General features: G+C 36.6%; 1 protein-coding gene across 1 annotated transcript in view; it reads right to left on the bottom strand.

Annotated features, from left to right (window-relative positions):
* LOC134529148 (uncharacterized) overlaps nt 1-23,471 on the bottom strand; it is a 126,739-nt gene that overhangs the window by 23,643 nt on the left and 79,625 nt on the right. Inside the window, exons 3-5 of the mRNA XM_063362923.1 lie at nt 9,701-9,763; nt 5,051-5,224; nt 2,105-2,258 (exon numbers count right to left, since the gene is read on the bottom strand). Of these exons, the coding sequence (XP_063218993.1) occupies nt 2,105-2,258; nt 5,051-5,224; nt 9,701-9,763 (391 nt within the window). The remainder of the gene's footprint in view (nt 1-2,104; nt 2,259-5,050; nt 5,225-9,700; nt 9,764-23,471) is intronic.

The raw sequence follows: 23,471 nt of genomic DNA on the forward strand, positions 1-23,471 counted from the left end.
ACGAGTGGCCATATCTATTCAGTTAACAAAAATCCACCATTAGAAATTTTTCTCCTGAGAACATTGATAACAATTTAAAATCATCAAGTTCGTTGAAAAAGTATAAGCGAAAGCTGTTGGACTCTAGTTAAAGAAATGATACCTACCCTTATGATCCCTGATGAGTAAATACACAATATAAGTGACCAACATTCAGATAATGAGGTACAAAACATTGAACCTGTTAATCGAACAGTTAGAGGTAGTGAAAAATGTGGGATACCGTTAACTGAGCCAACAGGAAACAGTGTAAATCAAGAGAATGATTTAATCCATCAAGTCTTTCAGAAAGAAAACCTAGGAATATTTCAACCGAAGAAAGATAAATGCAATCTTTATCATTGTCATGAAGTAGGCAGTAAAACAATAACAGAGGTTGAGTACAATGAGCACATCTTGGAAAATAATAGAACTTAAGAGGAGAATAAAAAGGATACAAAAATATCTTAAAGTAACCTTGACGTAACGTGTTTTCACAAGACACGCAAGCCGTAAAACTCGCCCCATGTTTTAATGCATCAGCTATATATTACAAAACTAAGTTATTTGTACATAACTTCTCTATGTACAATCATAAAACCCATGATGCTATGACATACTGGTGGGATGAGACCGAGAATGACCTAAACGCATAATCATTTGCATCTTGTGTTGTGGAAAACCTTCGACGAACTCTTGATGAGGATTTCAAACACATAATTTTAAAGTCGGAATACTGCGGCTACCAAAACAGAAGTACAATTATGTAAAATACTCTTTCTCATCCAGCAAGGAAAATATGTATTATTGAGGAAAAAATGTTTGTCCAAGGACATACAATTATTTAATTTGATAGAGTGCATCAATGCATCACGAGTGCCATACCTATTCAGCTAGTCACAATATAAAATCCAAAAAGCACATAAAATAAAACAAAAAATAGAAGTGAAATGTATTTACCCAGTCAATTTGCTGAACTGAATAAAAAGCTAGAAAAAAACTCTTTCCTTATCGATCAATCTACCTGGGTCGCACTTCTTTTTCAGACTTTTGGCAGAAAGACACCATTGCTTATGAGTCAATTAAGCCAGGTAAAAAGACAGGAGATTCAATGGTTCACGATTTAAGGGCATTAAGATGGACTGGAACATCAAATTTGATTATATGAGATACACCACTCCCAAGAAGACGTAAGCAAGTGTCAGCAAATTTTCCGCCATTGAATAAGTCATGGTTGAAGATTAAGAAATATATTAGTAAAACCTGCATCATTAAAAGCCCATATTAATACTATGACAATATAACCTACGAAGCCGAATAAAAATGTTACTACATAGGATATGCAAGTAGTTATTTTGGGTTCGAGTCGTGTCAATTAGTTGTCCTTTTTTCAAACTTCAAGTATTTTCGAGCGAGTATTTTATTAAGTTTTTTTGGAGAAAAATCTGGTCTCTTGAAAAACCACTTTCGACAATATTTCATAGTCCAGGTGCAGCTTATGGCTAATATTATGAGTAGCAATAAATATTTTCTGTCTGTATAGACTGATTTGTAAAAGCAATAACTGTAAAAAAAATGACTTGTGAAAGTAAACAAGTAGCTGACTTTTTATTTTATTTTACTAGTTACCTATTATTGTGAGTTGAATAAATTTCAGTTTTAAGTAATAGTAATTTTATTTAAACACACTCCTATATCCTTTTGGTACAATCATAACACTTTGTTAATTATAAGTGAAAGATAACACCAAATATGTCCAATAGAAATAAAGACAACCCCGCCTATCTGCTAATAATTTAAAATACCGAAACTTTAAGCATTTTCACTGATTACGTGTGCAAATATAACTCAAAACCTACATATAGTTTGTTATTATTGCAATTGCCAAGGTATTTTAGCTCTATAGAATTTTTTTTTTGTCACATTGGCGGTGTTTCTTGAGCGACGATATGCTACATACTTCCCGTGCATGTTATTTCGAAGGGTCGACACGCCGACTCGGATACGAGACGGTGAACTCGAGTCACGCGTGTTTGTGAGTGAGGAATGGTCGCTCCGCCACGCGCGGGAGGGATGCGCGCGGTACCTTGCTGCTCCGTGAGGAGGGAGCGCGCGAGCTGGAAGCCGGCCGACACGCAGCGCCGGCGCTCCCACGCAGCCTCCGCGCGGTCCAGCTCCGCGCAGCGCCGCAGCCGCGCAGCCTCGTCGCAGCTGCCGCGCAGCTCGCGCTCCAGCTGCAGCTGCACACCAGGCTCCCGTCCAGCAAACCATTCCATCCTTCTCTGAAGTGAAGCTGCTTTGCCGAAGCTTCTTTCCCGTCTTGCTACAGTCTACTAGACGTTCAGAGTTTTTCCCGGAAAATGCTGGCCCCTACGTATAGACTTAAAAGGTTAACTTTATAAGTGTAGTTAGTTTTTGGTATGTCAACAGGACCATACACTTTTGAGATTAACTTTATAAGTGTAATTCATGTTCGATTGGAGTGTTTTTTTTTTATTCAGCTGGAGAACGTGATTTAACATCGTGCCTAAATATAACAAAAAGGCAGAAGCTGATAAGGGGTATTTTTAAAGATAACGTGAGAATAAACCGCCAGAAGAGGTGCCAAAAATTGCTTGTGAACGGATGCGAGAGTACAGAAAGCGGAAAGGATTCAAAAGAAAAATAAGTTTTCCAGCACTTCGCCTTTCAAATACGGCAATAATGAAACGATTTTTTTTCCTAACCTAAGTTTAAAACTAAGATTGTTTGGGAGAGGTCCGGGTTAGGTAGGGAAGACACCAAGTGCGTCTCAGGCCGAAGCCTATACGCTTGATTTATGACAAACTACAGAAAATCACCGCCAGAAGTGCTATCTGTAGCCTTTTTAAGTTAACCTAAGAAACAGCTAGGAGGTTAACAGTGCTACGTAGCGGAGTACTACTTCGATAGCAAAGCAGTTGTACTCATTCCTTGGAGTGTGTTAATAAATATGGCAGAATTCCGTCTGGTTCTGGAATTTTTTCGTTGTGGTACTTTTCCGTCTTTTTCGAAGAGGCCAGGCGGAATTCTGTCATTATGGTAGTTTTCCATTATGGCAGTCTTCCGTCGCCCCTGTTTTCTAGTGCTTCAGGGTGAGTCAAATGACTCGAGATTCAATGACAAGGTTCACTCGAGTATTCAGACACTTTCATTCTGGATTTTCGCCAAACATAATAGTATGAATTTTTTGACGTGACAACGTCTAATAAATCTATGAACGCCTGCTGCACGCACGAAAAAGTGTCCCGTAACGCACATTGACCCACATGTGTCCTGTTATGCTCATTGTACGCATGCGTGGCATCTCTCTTCCACTCGATTGGAACAACCATTGATTTGAATTTTCAATCATTTTTCGTCGTTTGAATTATTAATATTATGTAATTTAACGATCGTCCACCGATTTTCAGCACAATCGGTACGGTTATTTAAAAGTAATGTTGAATTTTCAAAAAAATTTCTTTGTACGAACAATGGTGTTTTACAGTTACACATAATAATTCAAATTACACCCGGGATCTTTTGCACAATGTTTTAAAAAATATTGTAATGCATTATAAATAAGTTTAGTGTATTTGGGATGCGTATTTGTTATAAAATCGTGTTATAAAAAAGAAATAATATTATTCCCCTACCGTGCTGTAATCTACGGTGACGGACGCGAACCGAATGAATCGCGATATCTATCCGCTATCGCGGGAACCAGGCACTCCTTAATACACATTTTCCTTTGTTTATCGCGATGGGCGTTATTATTAATGAATTATAAATAAAATTTCGTGGCCGGGGCCACAATTGCATATCATTTTGAGCACTGAAAGACATAAAAACAAAAATATTCTCGACGGATTTTAATCTCTGGTTTTCATTGCTTATTACAACAACAATTTCGGCAATAAAGGTAAATTACTTTTATATTGCTCTTTGCTAACCTGAACCTCCTAGCATTGCGACCGAGTCCGTGGCGTAATTCTGTTTTCATGCATTTCAATGTAACATTTTCATTGCTCTTTGCTAACCCGTTCCTCCTAGCATTGCTGCAGAGTCCATGGCGCAAATATATTATTTTTGACTGCATCTTGGTGTTGGGTAAGCCATTTTCCTTCACATCATCCTTGAAAAACTCCCATTCGTTTCCTACTTTTCCTATCATCGTCCTATCCTTAACAGAATAACACAGATTGGAAGAAGTTAAATAGTAAACATGTATAAAAATTATAGTTAAAATAATCTCTTCGTTAAAGTAATAAACATATTTGAATTAATGAGTGCAAATAAAAGTAAATTTATCAATTAAATTGTAGATTTCATTTCACTCCTTCTTTATATCCATACAAAATAGTGATAATTCAATAAAACTGATAAAATTTTATTCATAAAAGTATGCATTTGTTATGACGTCACTTTAAACTATCGTCCGTAAACCGACTTTACAGACAACCTATTTTTTTAATTTTGCCAGTAACTTGTAAATATCAGCTTTGATAGTTTACAAATTGTTTCATAAACTCAATAAGTGTTAATTAATAGTTTGGAAAACCTTAAAGGCCAAGTTTTCAATTTAATACTAGTATAAATGTAGAGCCTAAAAGCATTTTTTGTGCAATTTTGAATCCACAGTTGTATGTTGTCTTTGTCGTGTTACATTTTTTTAAGGATTTAATTAATACATAAAAAATTCTTATTTATCAAAACCCAACAAATCATAGGTTTCTAAGCTTTTTGGAAAACCAAACTTTTCCTAGTTTACGAATGATACCTTTGAAAAAAGAGTTTTACGAAAAATGCAATACACAAACATGTCATTAGAAATTATATACCCTACAGCTCCACACTTTTACATAGTACATACCTATTCATTGTTTATGTTAGAATAAAATAAAAAATTGTCCTTTAGGTAAACAACACTTACAAAAATTGAAGAAGCCTATTTTTTAATAATAACCCACAGTTATAGACGCATTATGATTTGGGATACTACCCTCATAAAAGTAGAAAGCCTGCTCCTGACCTTGGTCGCCGCCAGCTGCGCGTTTTCCAGCTTCAAGGCCGCCACGGCAGCGCTGAGCTCGTGGATGCGTGCTGCCATCTGTCGGTGGTCGTCCTGAAGCTCCAGCAGCAGTTTGTCGCGCCTCTGCAGCTCCTGAGACATCCTGCGGCAGGCGTCCGTCGTCCTCTCCTCGCCCTGCACACCAATCATTGCACTTTCCTTGGCATCGGCCGCGACGTGCATACTGTGTTCCGTTGTAAATTGTTTAGCCAGATATAACGCAATATGTTATTTTCTATCTGTAGAAAATCGGGCACATAACATGTAACCAAAACATTTTGTTGAAAAATTGTGTTATATTAATGTATTAGAAGTCAATTATTTTGAGTGTTTCCAAGACTGGGTAATGAATATAAATTATTTGTTTATTCCCAGGTTAAGGATTTGTTTCATAATTAAAAACTTAAACTCAGCAAAAATAACAAAATAATAGTTCGAGATGGGTGATAGGAAAAGAGAGTATCGCCAACTTGACACTAACTGACTTTTTGTGACAAACTCCTGGGCGAGGGTGCTGGTGCGCCAGTTTACTTGTGTGCGCAGCTGGATCAAAATACATTTCAATCTGTACATATTCTTACACGTGATCTGTGGGTCAACTGGCTTCTTCAGGACTGTTGTCCTCCGTTATATACATTCACGTCACATTCCAAATCGGCTGCTGGTCCTGCAACGTTAGCCGAAATTCGTATAACATTTACCGGAAATATGTTTTCAGGTTCGGTTGATTCATGTACACGACCTGCTTCGAAAAGCTTGGCATAGAACCCCAGCATGGAACCTAAGGCGTCCTTGGCTGTGAAATTTACATTAACACTACTCGCCAACATACATTGTAATGTGTTGGAATTACCTTGTAGTATGAAGGTAATATCTGCTGGCAGTTCCGTTTGATATAGGCTTCTAGGTTCGAGACTTAGTATGTTCATGTGTCTGTTTCTCGTTTTTATTGCTATAACGAAATTTTTCATTGCTGGCATCGACATTCGGTATTGCGTGATAGGTTTGGAAATCAACTAAAGCCATGGACCATGTTCGATCGGTTAGTTCGAGAGGAGGAAAGTTAACGGATTGCAACTCGGAGCTACGTCCAGTCATTATTAGGGTGCTTGACATACTTTATACACAAAATAGCTTTCACAATATTGCAACGTACTTCTAGAATGTGCGATTGCCCCTTATAGTTGTAAGATATTCTATAACCTCTTAAATACGGTCTAAATTCTGTTAGGGCTCCTAGGTCTCCAAAACTATTATAATACTGAGTTGTTCGACCCAACTTGGCGTATGCTACCCAGTGCATTACAGGACCATTATATGTGTCTCAACTAATATTACCACTCTCATTACGATATGTTTTTCTAAGTAAATCGACCTTCATGAACAAATTTATAAAATTTGGTACTTGTAATACTTTTACAGCTTTGATTATATCCATGGTTGTAAGGGCGTGATTAGGTAGGTTTTTCATGTTTCCTGTTGCTTCTTCCACTCTTCTTTAGTCTTCGGCTGCCTCCCCCTACCCCTGTGGGCGGTATGGTCGAAAGAAGAGCCCCTACCGATATTTTTTTTTATCTCTTGTGCTAGTCGCTCCATTTCGGCATTTGGCGACTGTTCTCAACCAAGATTTTGGCTTGTGCTTATCTGTGTTTACAGATTTAGACACACCTGCTGCTTCACCTAATCAATATATGAAGGAAAGCAAGGAAAAATAGGCGTAGAACACCGCCTTTCTTTTCCCTCTCGGTGGTTTTCTTCTTCGTGGCTCTGTTCTGTACGCCGGCACCGACCTTATGCTTTACTCTAATTATTTTATTTGCACTACATTTTGCGACCTTTCCCCCGAATTTCGTTCCTGGATCCTTTGCTGTTTGTGCAGCTTTGTGCGCTAATATACCATCGGATACGTTCCCGTCACTTGTTTTATTGCTTTGAGAACAGCTAATGTGCTGCTTGCGCGCTCTGTCAAGAGAATTCATGCCCTCGTCGCCACGTGCTAGTCTTTTGTCCAGTTTCGTTCCCGGACCTCAGTATTGATATCCTGGATGTTGCAACTCTAGCGGCAGCTTGTAATAACAGAACTAATTATTTCTCTGCTTTTTTGTATCTTCCTTCTCGCTCGAGACATAACAACGAACTGGCTGATTCCTTTATAAGTACGCGTGTTTTTATGTAAGTGTCATGGAGCTCGTGCCGTACAATGACTCGCTGCCTTACTGCGTTACGTCCGATGACGAAGCTAGTGCACACGATCGCAGCATGCAGTTTTGTTACCATCTACCGTACGATGCATCATTGCTGGTCCCAGTCCTGACTACAGACATGACTCCACACTATCAACAAAAATGTATATTATTTAAAATCACATTTGACAAAAAAGGATACACATTCACACAAAAACACACACATCTAACCAAAGAAAAGGAAGCCCATTCGACGAACATGACACATAAGTAATAGGATGCACATTTACGAAAACGGACGCACTTTCAAAAAAAGGATTCACATTTGGACACACGTTTGAGAAAAATAAAAGACGCATATTTGAATGCACATTCGAAAAAATGATGCACTGTCAATGAAAAAGATGCACATACAATGTGGTGCCAAATTACACTCAAGGTATCGTTTTTCAGTCGTCATGAGGGCCCTAGATTAGCTGTTTTTATAATTATTTTTTAAGGAGTCTTATGTAGCTTTTAAGACATGTTAGGCCACCGGCCTTTTTGTGTAATAAAACAGGAAATGTTTCTTAAAAGTGGGAATTTTTCCTTCAAAATAGTGAAATTTTTAGTTAGTTTAAGTATTTTTGAGTCTTTTTTGGAGGAATTTTGAATGATATCCCCCTAAAAATCCAAATGGCGACAGGTTTTTTACCCGCTCCTCGACCTTATTCCTGTCTCTGTCTCGGCCTAACCATTCTACTCGTGAAAAACAATTTGCGTTGCACTTCCTATCAACGCCGTGGGCAGATGTTTTGTTTCGTGCATTTAAAAACATGCCATTCTGACAGTAAGTATATAGTTTTGATATAAACTTTAATAACATCCTTAGAACCACGCAACTATGAAATACATAATAATTTTTTGGATGGCATTAAGCATCACAGAAAATAAATATTTCCATTTTGAATACAGTACGAATCATTTATTTATAATCACCAATGAAGAACAGAATGATCTAGTCGAGTGTAAATGCAGTAAGGCATCTAGCTGAAAATATATATCATGCAACAAACAAGTAGTACTTAAATAACGAATAGGAATGAACCTGGTGATATTTAATAATCTCTAATCGATTAATAATTGTGGTGCTATTCACAAGAGAATATTAAAGTTTGCAATCATGGGCCATAAATAGTAACTTCTTTCAGCATCAATGTGAACTTGAGCTTTAATGAAGGAAAATTTGTTAGAGGCGCAGCAATAGATGCAAAAAAGTTTCCAAAGTAACTTCTGTGTTAGTTCTTCATATGTTTCGCAACTGGTCTGCGAGAGTGTTCAATAAGGACTGCAGCTGGAAAATGCAACCTCACAACCTTACTGTTTTCATTCTTGCAGTTCTCGTTGATTGTTAAAATAGAGGGATGCAGATTTTCTCTACCCATCGTCATTTTGCATCGATACCATTTTTTTCTCTCTCGGTCTGCAGCAGGGTTGCGTTGGTTCTTGAACTTCAGAACATGTAGAAGCAAAGTAATTTGAAAATTATCACGGCTCAAATTGTGTACCCTAGCTCTACAAAAGAGCAGATAGTTTTATCATGATATGGGAGTACCTCGGAGAAATTGCTATCGTCTGAATTGCCTCACGAGCACTACAAGTTATATGAGGAACTAATATGTCACATTCTCCATACCAGTTATTTTCCTTTATGAGCTTACTGCACATTATTCCATTAGGAATGTCCTAATATTTGTTAGGCTCACAGACACCCAGGTTTTTGTTAAGAAGACTAATAGGGGGAATAAATGATTAGCTTTCATTCAAAAAGTCACACATGTACAGATCTTTCACAGGGTTCCAACCCAATACACTTCGCTCTGAATTATGTTTGTTTTTCAACCAACTGCATTCAAGTAGGATGAGGATGACTGATTCGCAAATAGCATATCCACGCAAAATTCCAATAACGTATAAAAGTTTTTAGTTCCATTTTTCTCGTAACTAAAGTGTTGCGTGTCCAAGTTATTAAACAATCAATAATTGTGAATATTTTTGTGTGATTTACAATTAAGTTTTAGCTTTTTTAATTTTTATATTATAATCCACCGTGTTGTTTACAGTTAACAAAGTTAAAAACAATATAATGATCATTTATTTATTTTTCAAAAAGAACATCAGAGACGTTAGTATATCAATTAAAATACTAACTCTCCCACGAATTTCGTAAAATTAACATTAATGAGTCATACATTACAGATTCAATTTTAATTGACGTTAACCTTTTTAAGGTTCCGTTTTTTTCACCAAACTACATATAAGAACAATGAAAATAAATCACAATATTGGCCTGGCAGCAAATTAAAAATCCACGTGTCAAATATTTAAATTGTTACTGCCTGAAGGTAATCAGATAAATTTAATATAATGACATTGTTTTTTGATTTACCTTACTTGACAGTTTTTCCTTCTCTTTCATTTGGTTCTCTAGGTCTTCGCACATCTTCATCATCTGAAACAAAAAGAAACATAGAAAATATCTATATCCAATTAAACGTTCTCAAACTTCTTAAACATGTTGTCAATTCTTGATTACTAATCAGCAGTTGAACAAGCCTTTTTCAGATCAAAACACATGACTAAATGAAAAAAAAATATTCAAAATTTATTTCCGTGTTTAAATAAATGCTATTTTGAGAATAGTTGTGTTACTAATAAGAGATTATACCATTAAAATATTTTAATAAATTGATACCTTTTTATTTTAACTACTTACTACTTAATATTTAAAATATTATTTTGTTATTTCTTTTTAGCTTATACACTAGAGAGATCAAATTAACTTATTAAACTATATTTTGATACAGATTGATAAACCTCCTGTTAAAAATCATAAGTACTATTCGTTCAAGGTATCTCAATATAATAATTAATAAAGTGTTCCGGTTCCGAAAACCTTGCGTGTATGTAACAGAGGATGCAAGACCGACCTTTCCTAACGATTTCTTGCTAACACTTATCAGTATCATTTAATTTTTCACATTTGCCCGAGTGGCCCGCCACTCTTTCATCATAGATGGCAAAATGGTAGCCTACCCGTTAGGATTAGCTCCGTCTCTCTATAAATTACAAATTTTTGAGGGGAAGGGGGGGGGGGGGGAAATCCAGCTGCATGGGATATTTCTGCTGACTTATAGGTTTTAAAGATTGCATATTTTAAAAATGATTTCCATAACATCCCATCACGTATAGGTTTTTGCAACAATACAATTTATTAGAAACACTTATTTATTACATTTAACTAAACATATTATATTTTCTTACAACTATTCAAAAAATATTGTGATATTTATACACAATTTTAGGTTTACTCTTTTTTTCTTGTGAAAACTTTTCTTCTTCACTTTGATGCTTTTTTCTAACTCATTCCGATATCCTTCTCTGGTTTCTCGATTGAGCATCCAATAGGAGTCAGCTAACATATTGACATCCCATCTTCCTTAGTAACATCTCTAGATATCACGTACATCCTGGTGAAATATTATACCATGTTTTTCACTGTAGGCACACAAATTTTCAGGAAAATAGTTAATATAGGAGTGTAATAAATGAACTTTTAAGTTCATCATGCCTGCTAGAGTTTCGTACGCTGCTAACATGCGTTATACAATGGATTTGAATTCAGGTTCCTTAGCATTCCCCAAAAACGTGTGCATTACATTCTTGAAAGAGTTCCACGCTTTCTCCACCACCCCTTTTCCCATTGTTTTCCAAATAGGGGATTACATGAAAGTTATATTATGTCAGGGTCACTGAAACTCCCTCTTTTAAATTGGCTTCAGACAGTTTCGGGAACACATGTATCTTAAACAATCTTCATCTGTTGGCAGTAATTTGGCAATCTGATTTTAAAGCCCCAATTTAATTTTTGGTGGCAATAAAACTTTTTCTGGAGGAAATAAGGTCGTATTTATGTCGTTTTTCTTGCCGGAGATTAATAAAATGTCTCGTGTCGGCCAGTCACTATTCGTCCAGTGCAGCTGTCTGGCTCTTCTGTTCCATAAACAAAGAAAGCAAAGATATTTTGTATGATCTCCTTGCTGACCCAACAGCATGGTTAGTATTTTTAAATCTCTACAAACCATCCATTGGTTCACTTAATATTTTATTTTCACAAGAACATTGACATTGACACAAGACATTACAGTTTTCTTCCGTATGAACCGAGCGTCCCATGGGAAGAAATAAAAATGCACTTCCATTGTGCAGCAAGTCTACTTTGAGGCTAGTTTTCAAAAAATCAATGAATATACGCCATTCGGCTGAATTATTTTCTATTTCAAATCATTTCATGAACCCATGAACATCATTACAATAAACCAGATTTCCCTCTTTGGAGAAAAACTGAGTAAATTCTCTCTCTCTCGATGCCTGTACCACGAACATGAGGTCCCAGATATAGCAGGTTTTTTTTAGCCTTGATCCTAGCAATTTGGCTGCATCTTTTGGAAGACCCACTCTGAGAAAAACGTTAAGGTCCCTCGCCAACAGGAAAATTTGGACTAGATTCGTCCTGGGAAGCTAGTGTGTCTGAGTCCTCTGACTCACTCCGGATGTCCTCTATATTAGAAGATGGCTGTGGAACTGGTATTCCAGAGCCATGGGACCCTCGACGAATAGCTGAGTCAAGGTTAGGGTAAGATATTTCCGTTTTCTTTTGTGTATAATATCTTTCCACACCTACCGGACAGAAGTAGCAGTAGGTTGATGATTTTTCTGTTCACGCCATATCATGGGATTGCCAAAAAATAAATTAGTTTTTCTTACCCTTAAACCACAAACAAAGATCTTCCTCGCATCTTCTGCTCACCTTAAGTGGAGCCCACGCTTTGTCTTGAACCCCATGCTTCAATTTGAAATACGCAAAATAAACTTTCTTCACAAACTCACGTAAGTTTCTTTGATGAGTTTTCACTGTGCATCCACTACAAAAATAACAGAAGCTGTCGGGAAAAATTACACAACCTCTGCGAGCCATATTCCAGAAATAACACAACCACAGTAGCATTCAAATGATAAATATAAAATGAGTGTGGCATTATATGGTCAGCGAGATACTGGACTTATTTAGTTTGTTGAAACATGATCTAATCCAACAGCATGTTTTTTATGTTTGTTCCTAGTAACCCAGATAACATGTCGAAACATGCTCACCCTCACCAGTAATACTACTCACTTTAATCTAATTTAACCTGTTTCAACACGATCATGCTACCTTCCTTCTAACGCAAAAACTACTTCACAAACCTCCCCCTACCTCTACTCTCTTCAACCATTAACAGTTTTTTTTATTCCAATTCCTGCTATAATTGATAGAATTAATGTGATAAGTCTGATGTTTAAAGCCATTTTAAATAACAATAATATTAATTTGAAGTTAGTTAGGAATTTTATCATAAATACAAAAAAAACTTTGTGTAAGAAAGAAAATTGACGAGATGGAATTTTTTGGTATTTTTTTCATTTTGAACAGGTTTAAATCTAGAAAAAAATTATACAAATCTTATGCATTTTTTTATTTGCCGACTTGTGTTTTGACCGATGAGTGTTATATTTAAAATCATTTTCTTTTAAAATTCCTGTTATTTGTATGAAGACTACAAATAAATGTTCAAGTCCAGCATTTAAAAAATTGTTATTGCCCATGAATAGGCGCAAAGTGATTTAACATATTATATGGCCTTTGATGGAAAACAGTTTAAACATCCTGAACAACAAACACTTCTAGTGACGAAGTGTCTCTTATTCGATCCCAGCCAATGAAAAATAAATATTTTTCCATTCCCGATACATCTTATCAATAACAAAAAGGGACGTTTTTTTTATTTCACAGTTAGTTTAAGCGTTTAATATTATTGTATTTCCAGCATATAACAATTACAAGATCAAATTATTTCTGTCGTTAAAGCTTTGAATATTTATGCTCACTTCAGCCTCATAGCTTTTTTTAATACGGGACATGTGATAAACTTAACCTCCAAAGTGTATTTCGCCGTTGGCAGAAAATGATAGTCAATTGCGCTCGTTTCAATTGCCAGATATAATTTTCAAAACTTACTGGAGAATAAATATTAAATTTCCATCAACAATTTTTGTGTCCTGTTATTCTGTATACTAAGCAACAAATACACTGTGTAGCATGTAATGTAGATTATAAAAATTGTTCTCTTAAAAATATGTTAAAAATTTATATAATAAAACTAAAAAGACTTTCCATGAACAATATATATATTACAAAAATTTAAAAAAAAAATAGTTTAGATATTTTTGTGAGAATAAGAGAGTATGCTGACAACTCATTCTACATATGGGAACCAAGACGGTTAGTGAAATGATTCTTTAAGCGTGCCATAACGTTAGCTAGCCGATCTATCACTGCCAAGATAAACTTTAAAATAAGTGCTTTTATAAGGTATTAATCAGTAAACTAACGAAAATCATCTAAGTAGTTTGAACATAGATGTTAAACCACACTGAGAAAAACTTTCTATGAAATATGGAGCAATACTATAAGATTTTATCTCTATTACGAATCAGCAAATATGGTGAAATATGAGAAATTACACAACCTCATCATCATCAACCATCGGCTAATGATTACATGGACTGATAATTATCTTCTATTCACGCGCCCAATTTTGGCAGACGATCTTATAACACAACCATAGGATTTATCCCTTAGGGTCCCGCCTACCTGGGCACAAATACGGTGTCCAGAGCTTCAGGAAAAACCACGCCATTTGAAAACTACTGAAGATATCCTTGTGGTATCTGTTTACGAAAACTATTCAAGAACTCGCTAAGGGCCGATAAATAGTTTGGTTTCCGGATAAAGTTATATAGCCTAACTGTATTTTTAAAAGAGTTAAAATGGCTAAAACGAGTGTTTTCAGAGTAATTTTTAGGCATAAAACAATCGGTAAAAATTATTGAAAGCACTTAAGGGACTTGCATTACAACTTTTACATAACATCTTTTATGAAGAAAAATATTACGGTCACCGCTCAAATTTCACAGTTATCCTAAGGACGACGAGATAACTGCGCAAGCTCACAGTCTTGTGCTTTAGAGGCGACACAGCACTAGAAACAACAGCGAGCGTCGTGTTTATCATCCCGCTTCACTAACATAGACACGCCCTGACTTGGCACTCGGTATATCTTTAGTCCAACCAAATTGCCTTTTTTTATAGTTGATGTATGTAAATATTGTTACTTGATGCAGTACGTGTTTTAATGAAACGTCACGAAATCGTTTTATATTCAGACCACGGTCATATAGATAGGTATGCCAACTTCCTATCGTTTGCCTTGGCGTGTCTCGTCCGCTTAGTAAAGCTTCCGGTGGTCTGCGAACTAACGGCGCTTGTAGTAGTTGAGGCCATTATTAACATTGTGTTAAATGGGTGTTTCGAATATAATGTAATTTAATTGTTAGTTCCATATTAATTTTTGAACATTGTTTTCCAGCTTAGCATTTTTTATTCGTATGAGTGCTTGGATGTCCCTAATTTATACCGATACCTTAAAATTTCTCCTCATTTGTCAGTTCAGTTTTAGTGGTGAGAGATTATGCCTCGCTCTTGTATTGCGCTGGTTGTAACGAAGGTTACAGCTCAAAAACGTCATTCTCTGCTAAACCTTTAGTTATTTTATTGATAAATATGTAACGGATCTGACAAAACTCCGTCTGTAAAGTAATTCACCACGTGTTAGCTTTCCTTACAAGTATTAAATAGGTAAACATTTTGCAGCAACCGTGAAAATGAAAAATATTTTATGTTTTAAAATTGGTTTTTAAAATCCAACATTACCAATATTAATGTCTCAAAATGAATTTTAATTTGAAAATCACATGCAGGGCACAAAAAGCAACTTGAAAATGATATAATATAATAAAACTTAAAAATATTTTACAATACCCTTGAACTTTGCTTACTACACCATCCATACCATAATGCATCAAATCAAGGAGACCATGTTCTTGCAATATCATTGAAGTAACAGGATACCAAATTTCGAATAGATCAGACCTGTGAAAGTTGCTCACATCCCTTCATAAACTATAAAAGATCTGATTAATTTCATTCGGCTAAACAATTTTCTTGAATCATAACTAAGAACATTCTCGATCAAGTCACCTTTCAAACCAAAGAAACTAAATCAAAATCGGTTCGTTCATTAGGGAGCTACGATGTCACAGACATATTCACAAATACACAGATACAAACGTTAAACTTGTAACATTTCTGTGTTTGAGTCGTAGTTTAAAAATAGTATCCATTCAAAGAAAGATAATAAGTAGTATGTGAATGGGGTTCCGGGCACAGGGTCCAGGGTGTTGCGCCTGTGGTGCCGACCACCATTTTGGATTATGACGTCACGGCGGCCATCTTGGATGACCGTGACCTTGACCTTTGACTTTGACCTTGACCTTTGCTTTTGACCCCGTCGGCCATTTTGGATCCGCCATCTTTAAATCGAGTGCCCCACTCACTCATGATGAAATTTTCGTCATGGTCACCATATATTTTTTTTTTCTGTTCTGCTGGAGGCCGCCATCTTGGATGCCGTCGACTTTGTTTCTGTTGTTGCATAACAATTATAATTATATATAAACAAAGCTTTTGAATTATAAAATTAATCGGATTATCCGTTGGCATTTTGGTTATAACTAAACAAAACGAACATCTTCTAACTTACATTAAAAATAATTACTGGAACTCAACTATCACATTTGAAACAAATATTTTTCTTGAAGATTAAAATGTACAGCAAACGAATATTCTTGTTTTAAATTCTCAATTAAAATTTAAAACATGCTTTCTTATAGACGATACCAGTTTGTTTGGTCTTCGCATTCTCAACACTCCAACTTTAAACTGACGATTGCGGCAAACGTACAAGTTATTTCTATGCATTTAACCCCTACAAAGCTTCCAAATAAATTAAAAACCTTGATCTGTAACTGATGTTTCAAACGAAACAGAATTTTAAAAATATGCTCACTTTTATAGGAACTTACGTTTAACACACTTTTAATAATGGACTTAACTACTAGCGCCGTTAGTTTGCAGGCCACCGCGAGCTTCACTAAGCGGAAGGAGAATGAAGGTAAGTTTCCAGACCTATGTATACGACCGAGATTCAGATACACAGAGTGATTTTATAATTGATAGCCTCAACACCACATGTAACAATGTAAACAGAAGTACAAGTGTAAAATGAGCAATCGTTATCCGAAGACAGAACGATGCGTTGTCTATGTAATCGTTACTCTATAGTCTGTGTTGGCGAATCTCCTACCTCGATGGCGTGCAGTTCCTCTTTGGCGCGGCAGGCTTGTTCGAAGGCGCGCGTCTCAGCCCGCTGAATCGCCAGCTCACGCCGCAGATGCTGCAGGAACACGACCAGCAGTTGCAGCGCCTGCCCGCTGCCCTCCAGCTGCACATGCCGACACAGCTGCTGCAGCCTGCGCATAGAGTGGTGACCATGTAGACCGACTCTTGTCTTCTGCGCACAGAGAACAGCGAGGTATTTACTTATAAAGAACAATGTGTCTCATGCCGTTATTGTTTGTATTTTAAATTTTCCTTAACAATATGGAAACGACAGTTCGACGTCGTATGATTATTATTTAACGGAAATAGTGGTTATTAATCGGGCTGCCAGTTTGAAAATTGGAATGTAGTGAAAATATATATATATATTTTTAAATGTTATAAAATATACAGTAGCCCGGGGCAAAACGGACCCCTTAAGGACTCTTATGCTGCTAAAATTACATAATTGGAAATATTATTCTCAATAATATTTATTATAATTACTACACATGTAAGTAATGATGCAGGGTGGTTATTTAACACATAAAATGAATAGGATGTAGCATTTTAAAGTTTTAAGGTAATAATGTGTAATGGCCATTTTACCCCATAGGTGGGGCAAAACGGCCACCTTTTAATTAAAACTAAAAACACATGTTTTATCACTTTAACTGCACACTCATCACAAATGAAATCATATTTAGCCTTGCCATAAACTCCAGCACAAATTTCGTGGAACCAAATGTCACAACCACTGCACTGAATCCGTGGTTCACCTTCTTCATCATCGTAAAAGTCTCCTTCACATTTGCCACATCTATTATGTTCCTGCAGTGTCTTTTTTGGTTGAATTATTCTATTATTTCCACTTGTAGAAGGTCCAAGGCATATGGCCCAATGCTGGGGCTTTTTTTACCTTCACTTGCTTTGGCAGCATAACTTTGAGAGAGCATTTTTCTTTTTTTGCATAGCACATAATTTTACCAGTTTCAATTGTTTCTTCCTCTGTGCTGGCCTTTCAGCTTGCTTAACTATTTTAATGTTTTCTGGGCTAGTTAGGCGACGCGCAACTGTGGTTTTTGGTTTCCGTTTTGGAGTCAAGTTTACCTTTCTTGGTAATGGTATCAAATCATGAAAAATTTTCAATGATTTACAGTCGTTTGTTTTTCGTTTACAGATTTCTTTGTCCAATGAATCATCTGTGTTTATAACTTGTTCATGGGATTGTTCAACAGATACCACTCAACAAAGTTCCATGTTTTCTTCAGATTGTTCACAGTTAATTTCAGTGGCCACAGTATCTCGTATCTCATTATAATCGCCACTTGTATCCTTTTCTTCATACTCTGGAGGCACCAGAGTATTTTTTGGGTGATCTGGATATTCTTGGTCTTCCATGTCTTCACATTGGTGTCACCAGACTTATCCAAGTGTGCATTTGCTGTAGGCCCACTAGTCACCTCACATGGAGCAAAGCTTTCTTCTTGGAACACATTATCATCAAATGGACAGATGCCTGTGATTCTGAATCCTGTGATGGCAGTGTGCATTGTGGCTGCTTGCAGATATGCATGAGTGAACATTGCTGAGAAATCATCTCTGGTAAGAGCTCTACCAGGATGATTTCTCATAAACCTCCTGCAGTTTCCTCTGTAAAAACTCTTGAGTGGGTTGAAGAATGTTCGGTCTAATGGCTGTGTCCAATGGGTAGTATGTGGAGGAAGGCACACCATTTCAATTTTGTCTTTGACTGCATACTCAAGAGTTTTGATAGACTTGCAGTGGGATCCATGATCATCTAGCACTAGAAGTGCAGGCTCTTCATTGCTTGGGCGATGTTTCTGGAAATGTTTCATCCACATAAGGAATGTAACCTTATCCATGTATCCACTTTTTGTAATAGTTACAAAAGTACCATGAGGAAACCCGGTCTTGAGTTTTTCAGGAAGTCTCTTCCCCTTGAAAATTATAAAAGGTGGGATATAATGTCCACTAGCAGAGAAACATGGCACAACAGGTGTTAAGACTCCCCTTTCTGAACTTTGTATTTGGTATAAAACACGTCTCCCAGTTTTTCCGATGATTAGTTTTGCACCGGGCACCATAGACAAACCAGACTCGTCACAATTGTAAACTCGAGACACATCTCTGTCATCCCCTGTGATATTTAGTGCACTTTTAAGACGTTTAAAATAACTTTTAATTGCTCTTCTGTTCATGGAGCTAGCTCTTGCCAAAGAAAGTCCAGTTGGTTTCCTTTATGTTATATCTGGGTGTCTATTACGAAATTCAGAGAACCAATCTTCACCAGCTAATTTATTCTCACTATCGAAATTGTCTGGCATCCCATTTTCTTTACAAAAATCAAAAACTATCTCCCTCACTTCTCTTGGAGTCATTCGAAACCCCATTTTCTCTAAATTGTGCAGATGCTCGACTAAAGCAGCTTCGTGCTTTCCTAGAACTGTATTCCTTCCTAAAAACATGAATCCTGGTCATTTAATAATGGTTTTTCTGAGGATTTTCCAGCATTCCTTAAAAAAGCATACCATTACTGCTCCATCTACATCTCACTCCACCCCCACTAACACTAAAGACATCAGTTGTTACTCATCATCAAAATTTTTCACAATCACAATACCAATGTGTAATTTATGTGTTTATTGAGTAAACTGGTACTGTTTTATAAATTTATACTGAATACCGATATGAAGTGAGGCCAAAATACAATTGTCAGTAATATTTTAATGGCCATAAAGAGTCAGAATTAAATTGCAGACTGAAATTTTCATTCCGGGGTAAAATGGCCACTCCGGGGTAACATGGCCACTTATGTACACTGATTCAAAATCACTTAGTTAAAAAATACTAGGATACATTACGGACACAATATTGTTTTTTACTCTTAAACTAGACATGACAAACAACACGTAACAATGATTAGACAAACTTCATGTTCTGCCAAAAATATACTAGAGATTTTTAAATACACTCCTCTCTGTTAGCTCTTCATTAAAATAAATACGTAAAAAAGTAGTGTTGTGCCACACACGTGCGCACCATCTAACGAAACATTAGAGCCTGGCTGCTCGCTTAAGATAAAGTTTCGCCTAACCTTGCGCAACGCGCTGAAGGTCAGACAGGCACTCGGGGTTGCGGTGCCAACTTTACAAAATAAAAAACAGTTCAGGAGGCCGTTTTCCCCCAGTGGCCACATTACCCCGGTCTACTGTATACCAGGCTTAGGTAGTATGTACGAGTTGTGCAATTACATATGTAGGAAAAGGGTTTATGCATGCGCCATGTTAAAAAGTCTTCTGATATTTGCAGGATTATCGAACGTTAGATTCCGGGTGACTCATCTACTTTAAGAGCAAACACACACATTAACCAATTTTAATCAAATAATTATTATTTTTTTGCATAAAATAAAAAATTTAAAAATGAAACGATATTATTGTGAGAAAAAATACGAAGATTAGTGCGAAAAAAATACAATGTAGAGTCTTTTGACGTATTTATACACTCGGAATTGCCAGAAACGACAATAAGAAGAAAGAACAGCTTGTGACCATGCCTACAAGTTGCCCCTCACCGGTGCGGAACGGACCAGACTTTGCAGGGAGAGGAAGACAAACTAAGATGGCGGACGTCGCCTATCTAGTACGAGTGCAGGCATTACCGATAGTGTACATATCATGTGTGATGTATGTGGTTAAAACCCTGTTGAAGAGCAACAACATTGCAGCACGTACGATTAGGTCAGGAAATTACACTTTTGCTAACACTACCCAAAAGGGGATGTATAATGGTTGTGAGGAATGATGATGGACGGCAACCATCGACATCTGCAGCGCCTAATATTATAGAAACTTCAGGGGCCAAAACGTTTAATGTAAGGTATGAGTGCAACTATGTTAGAATGGCACCATTCGATGAAGGCAAAATGCCTAAAGTTAAATTGTACAATGTTGATGGTGTTTCCGAGGCTGTAAGGACATAGAACTTAAGACATAAAAATCTCAAAATATGTCTTTCAACAGTCGGCGTAACTTGTCACCATCAGTATGGTTTCAATTTACATGTGACGAGTAGTTAGATTCGCATCTGCCCTCCAACATTTTTTGTATACTAACATTACCATATTCAAGAAAATATCTATAGTGAAAATTACTCTGTTAATTTAGCGTCCCCCCCCCCCCCAAATGCGGCGTCCGAGGCACTAGCCCCGTCTGCCCCCCCCCCCCCTTTTCTGGTTTCGTCCGTGCGCTGTCATAAGTCTCACTGTGTGATAAAGTGAGTGAAGTGTCTACTGTCAGGCGCTACTAAAACACATTCCCTAGTGTGAGGCAACGTATCATTGAGTCATGAAACTGCTTTTTATACAAATAATTACATTTTCATTCCATTCTACTCCCAATTTTGCTTTTTATTTCTGCTAACACATCCCATACGTGAAAAGTGACGTGTTATAAAATCACAGACAAAATATACTACTGAGAGGTCCCAGGAAAAATGGTTTTATGCAGCATTCCATTATTTTTCTGTTTTGTGCTACTGTGCGAGGCACTATATTAAATGGGCCTATCACCCTAGCAGATGTGCCTGCTACGACCTGTCAGTGGAGTGAGGAGTGAGCCGAACCTGTTGAGACAGGATGTGTATGGCAGTAGAAGAGGAGAAAAGGGCCGACAGAGAGGTAGGCTTAACCTGTTGTCACCTGTTAATTGTTATTCCCTACTTGAAAGTAAATATCGTACATGCCCAAAAAAATGTTATGTGCCACTTACACTAATATTAGGAACAGAGAGTTTGAGTTTGTTTATGAAACATAACTAGAAACATACTGAACCAATTACAAAAATTATTTACGTGTAATAAAACTACATTATTCCAGCTGGAAAAATGCTGTGTCTTCTAAACAAAATACTTTTCTATAACGTAGAGCAATATGTGTAATTAAAACCGAAGAAAAACATACAAATTGAATGCAATCTTAGTTTAAGCTGATTAAATCATTACAGACATAAGCATATCACTTTGGCACTGCAGTGAAAGCTGGTGTGTTAATGTACACGTGCGTTTTAAATAAACATTCATACATATATACATATAGCAAGTGAACATAATGTTTGGCTCTTAGCTGGGGGCACAGCTAGAATAATATATCCCAGGTGCTCGGGAAAGGTCCGACAGTCCTGATCAAAGGCTTTTTTTCACGTCTACTGATACTGCGCAGAGTAAAATAAACCAAAGCGTGCCTAGAAGACACTTACTTTGAAACGACGAGTGATTAATATTCTTTCATGTCGAGCGCGTGTCCACGGACACAATATACTTGATCGTGTGGTTTGGTTCGGCAGCACTCAATACGTGATACTTTTCAAATAACTACCAATTAGGGGAATACCATTGGTAAAATGTTAAAACTGCTAGCAACTGATTCAAAAGGGAAAATATTTAACAATATTTCAGTTGAGTGTAACTGATTTACTGTAGTTTTCATGTTTGTGTAAGTAAAGAGTGGTATACTTAGGAATTCCTAGGCTGGCGTCAGAAATAACCAGTTCCTTTTCAACAGACATTCGTTTCGTTAAACTCGTATAATATTCTGTGATTATGTAAGCTTTATTGTATGATAAAATAATTTGGTCTCACGTCTACCTCTGAATTACTATTGACTATATTAGGAGCGTATGAAGGTCACAATTATTCAGCTCGTTAAAGGGAAAACTTGAAGATTGTACTTTTAATAAAGGTACATCAGTTATTCAAATCGTAACTTCAACGTCGTAATCAAGGTGTCCGATATGGTGATTTCAATCAATAAAGTGATTTTCTTTGAAAATCCAGTGAATAATCTGCCACTGAATGGCGATAGTGGAATGCAATAGGAACCAGGAACTGGTGAACTGAATTCTTACATACCTACACTGTAACAGTGAACTTTTTTATCTAGGCCCTTATCATCATCTATATCAAGCAAGTAATTTTAATATAGATGGTATCAGTGGGATGTTGTTATGTTTACGGTTTTATTGTCACCTTTATAATCATGTTTGCTATCATTTTCAACTTGATTTCTGACTTTTTTGATTTCTGTCATCTTTGAATGGTTGCCTGACATTTTTAACTGGTTTTACATCATATTTTTCCAGTAGCTGGTATGACTGTAGTTGTCAAGCTGACATGTTTAAGGCACAGCCTCTTCAGCCTGTTGTATTTTCATCTTCTGCTAATTACAGTTTTTTGTAAATAAAATGTTAGTAATGTAGTCAAACAAAAGGGTATTAATTAAAATATATTTCTTGCATTTTAGGAATAGAAAACATCTTAAATCATATGTTGGAAAAATATTTTTACTAAAACATAGAATTCAATGCTAATTGCTCCAAAAACGTTTTAACTCAATATGGAGCATAAAAAAGCCGAGCCTTAAATGGTTGATAGTAATATTCTGTCAATACGAAGAAAATTTAACTGTACAAACTTATGAGAGTATGTTCATGCACATTTGCCGAAGAACGCAGACACAAGAAAAATCAGGAATTACTACTTCACCAGCGAGCTTGTGTCTTCCGAGCAGTCTAGCAGTGATTCAATTCTTACACCCAGAGCCCCACCCTTAAAAATCTGAGCTGTGAAACCGTCGTAACAGTTTTTTTGTCTAAACAATTTTGGTATCAACCTTCGAAGAAAAATCACTGCTTGAAAATGCAAATGTAATAGGTTTTGCAGCCAGGTTTGGAGCCCGTCAGATTGGCAGCAAATCAAGAAACGTAGTTCTATGACTTAACGTCGTCTTGAAACGGCTGTGGAAAAAAATGGCTGTTAAAAT

This window comes from Bacillus rossius, chromosome 1 (genome assembly GCF_032445375.1).
Source record: "Bacillus rossius redtenbacheri isolate Brsri chromosome 1, Brsri_v3, whole genome shotgun sequence".
Classification (NCBI taxonomy): Eukaryota; Metazoa; Arthropoda; class Insecta; order Phasmatodea; family Bacillidae; genus Bacillus; species Bacillus rossius.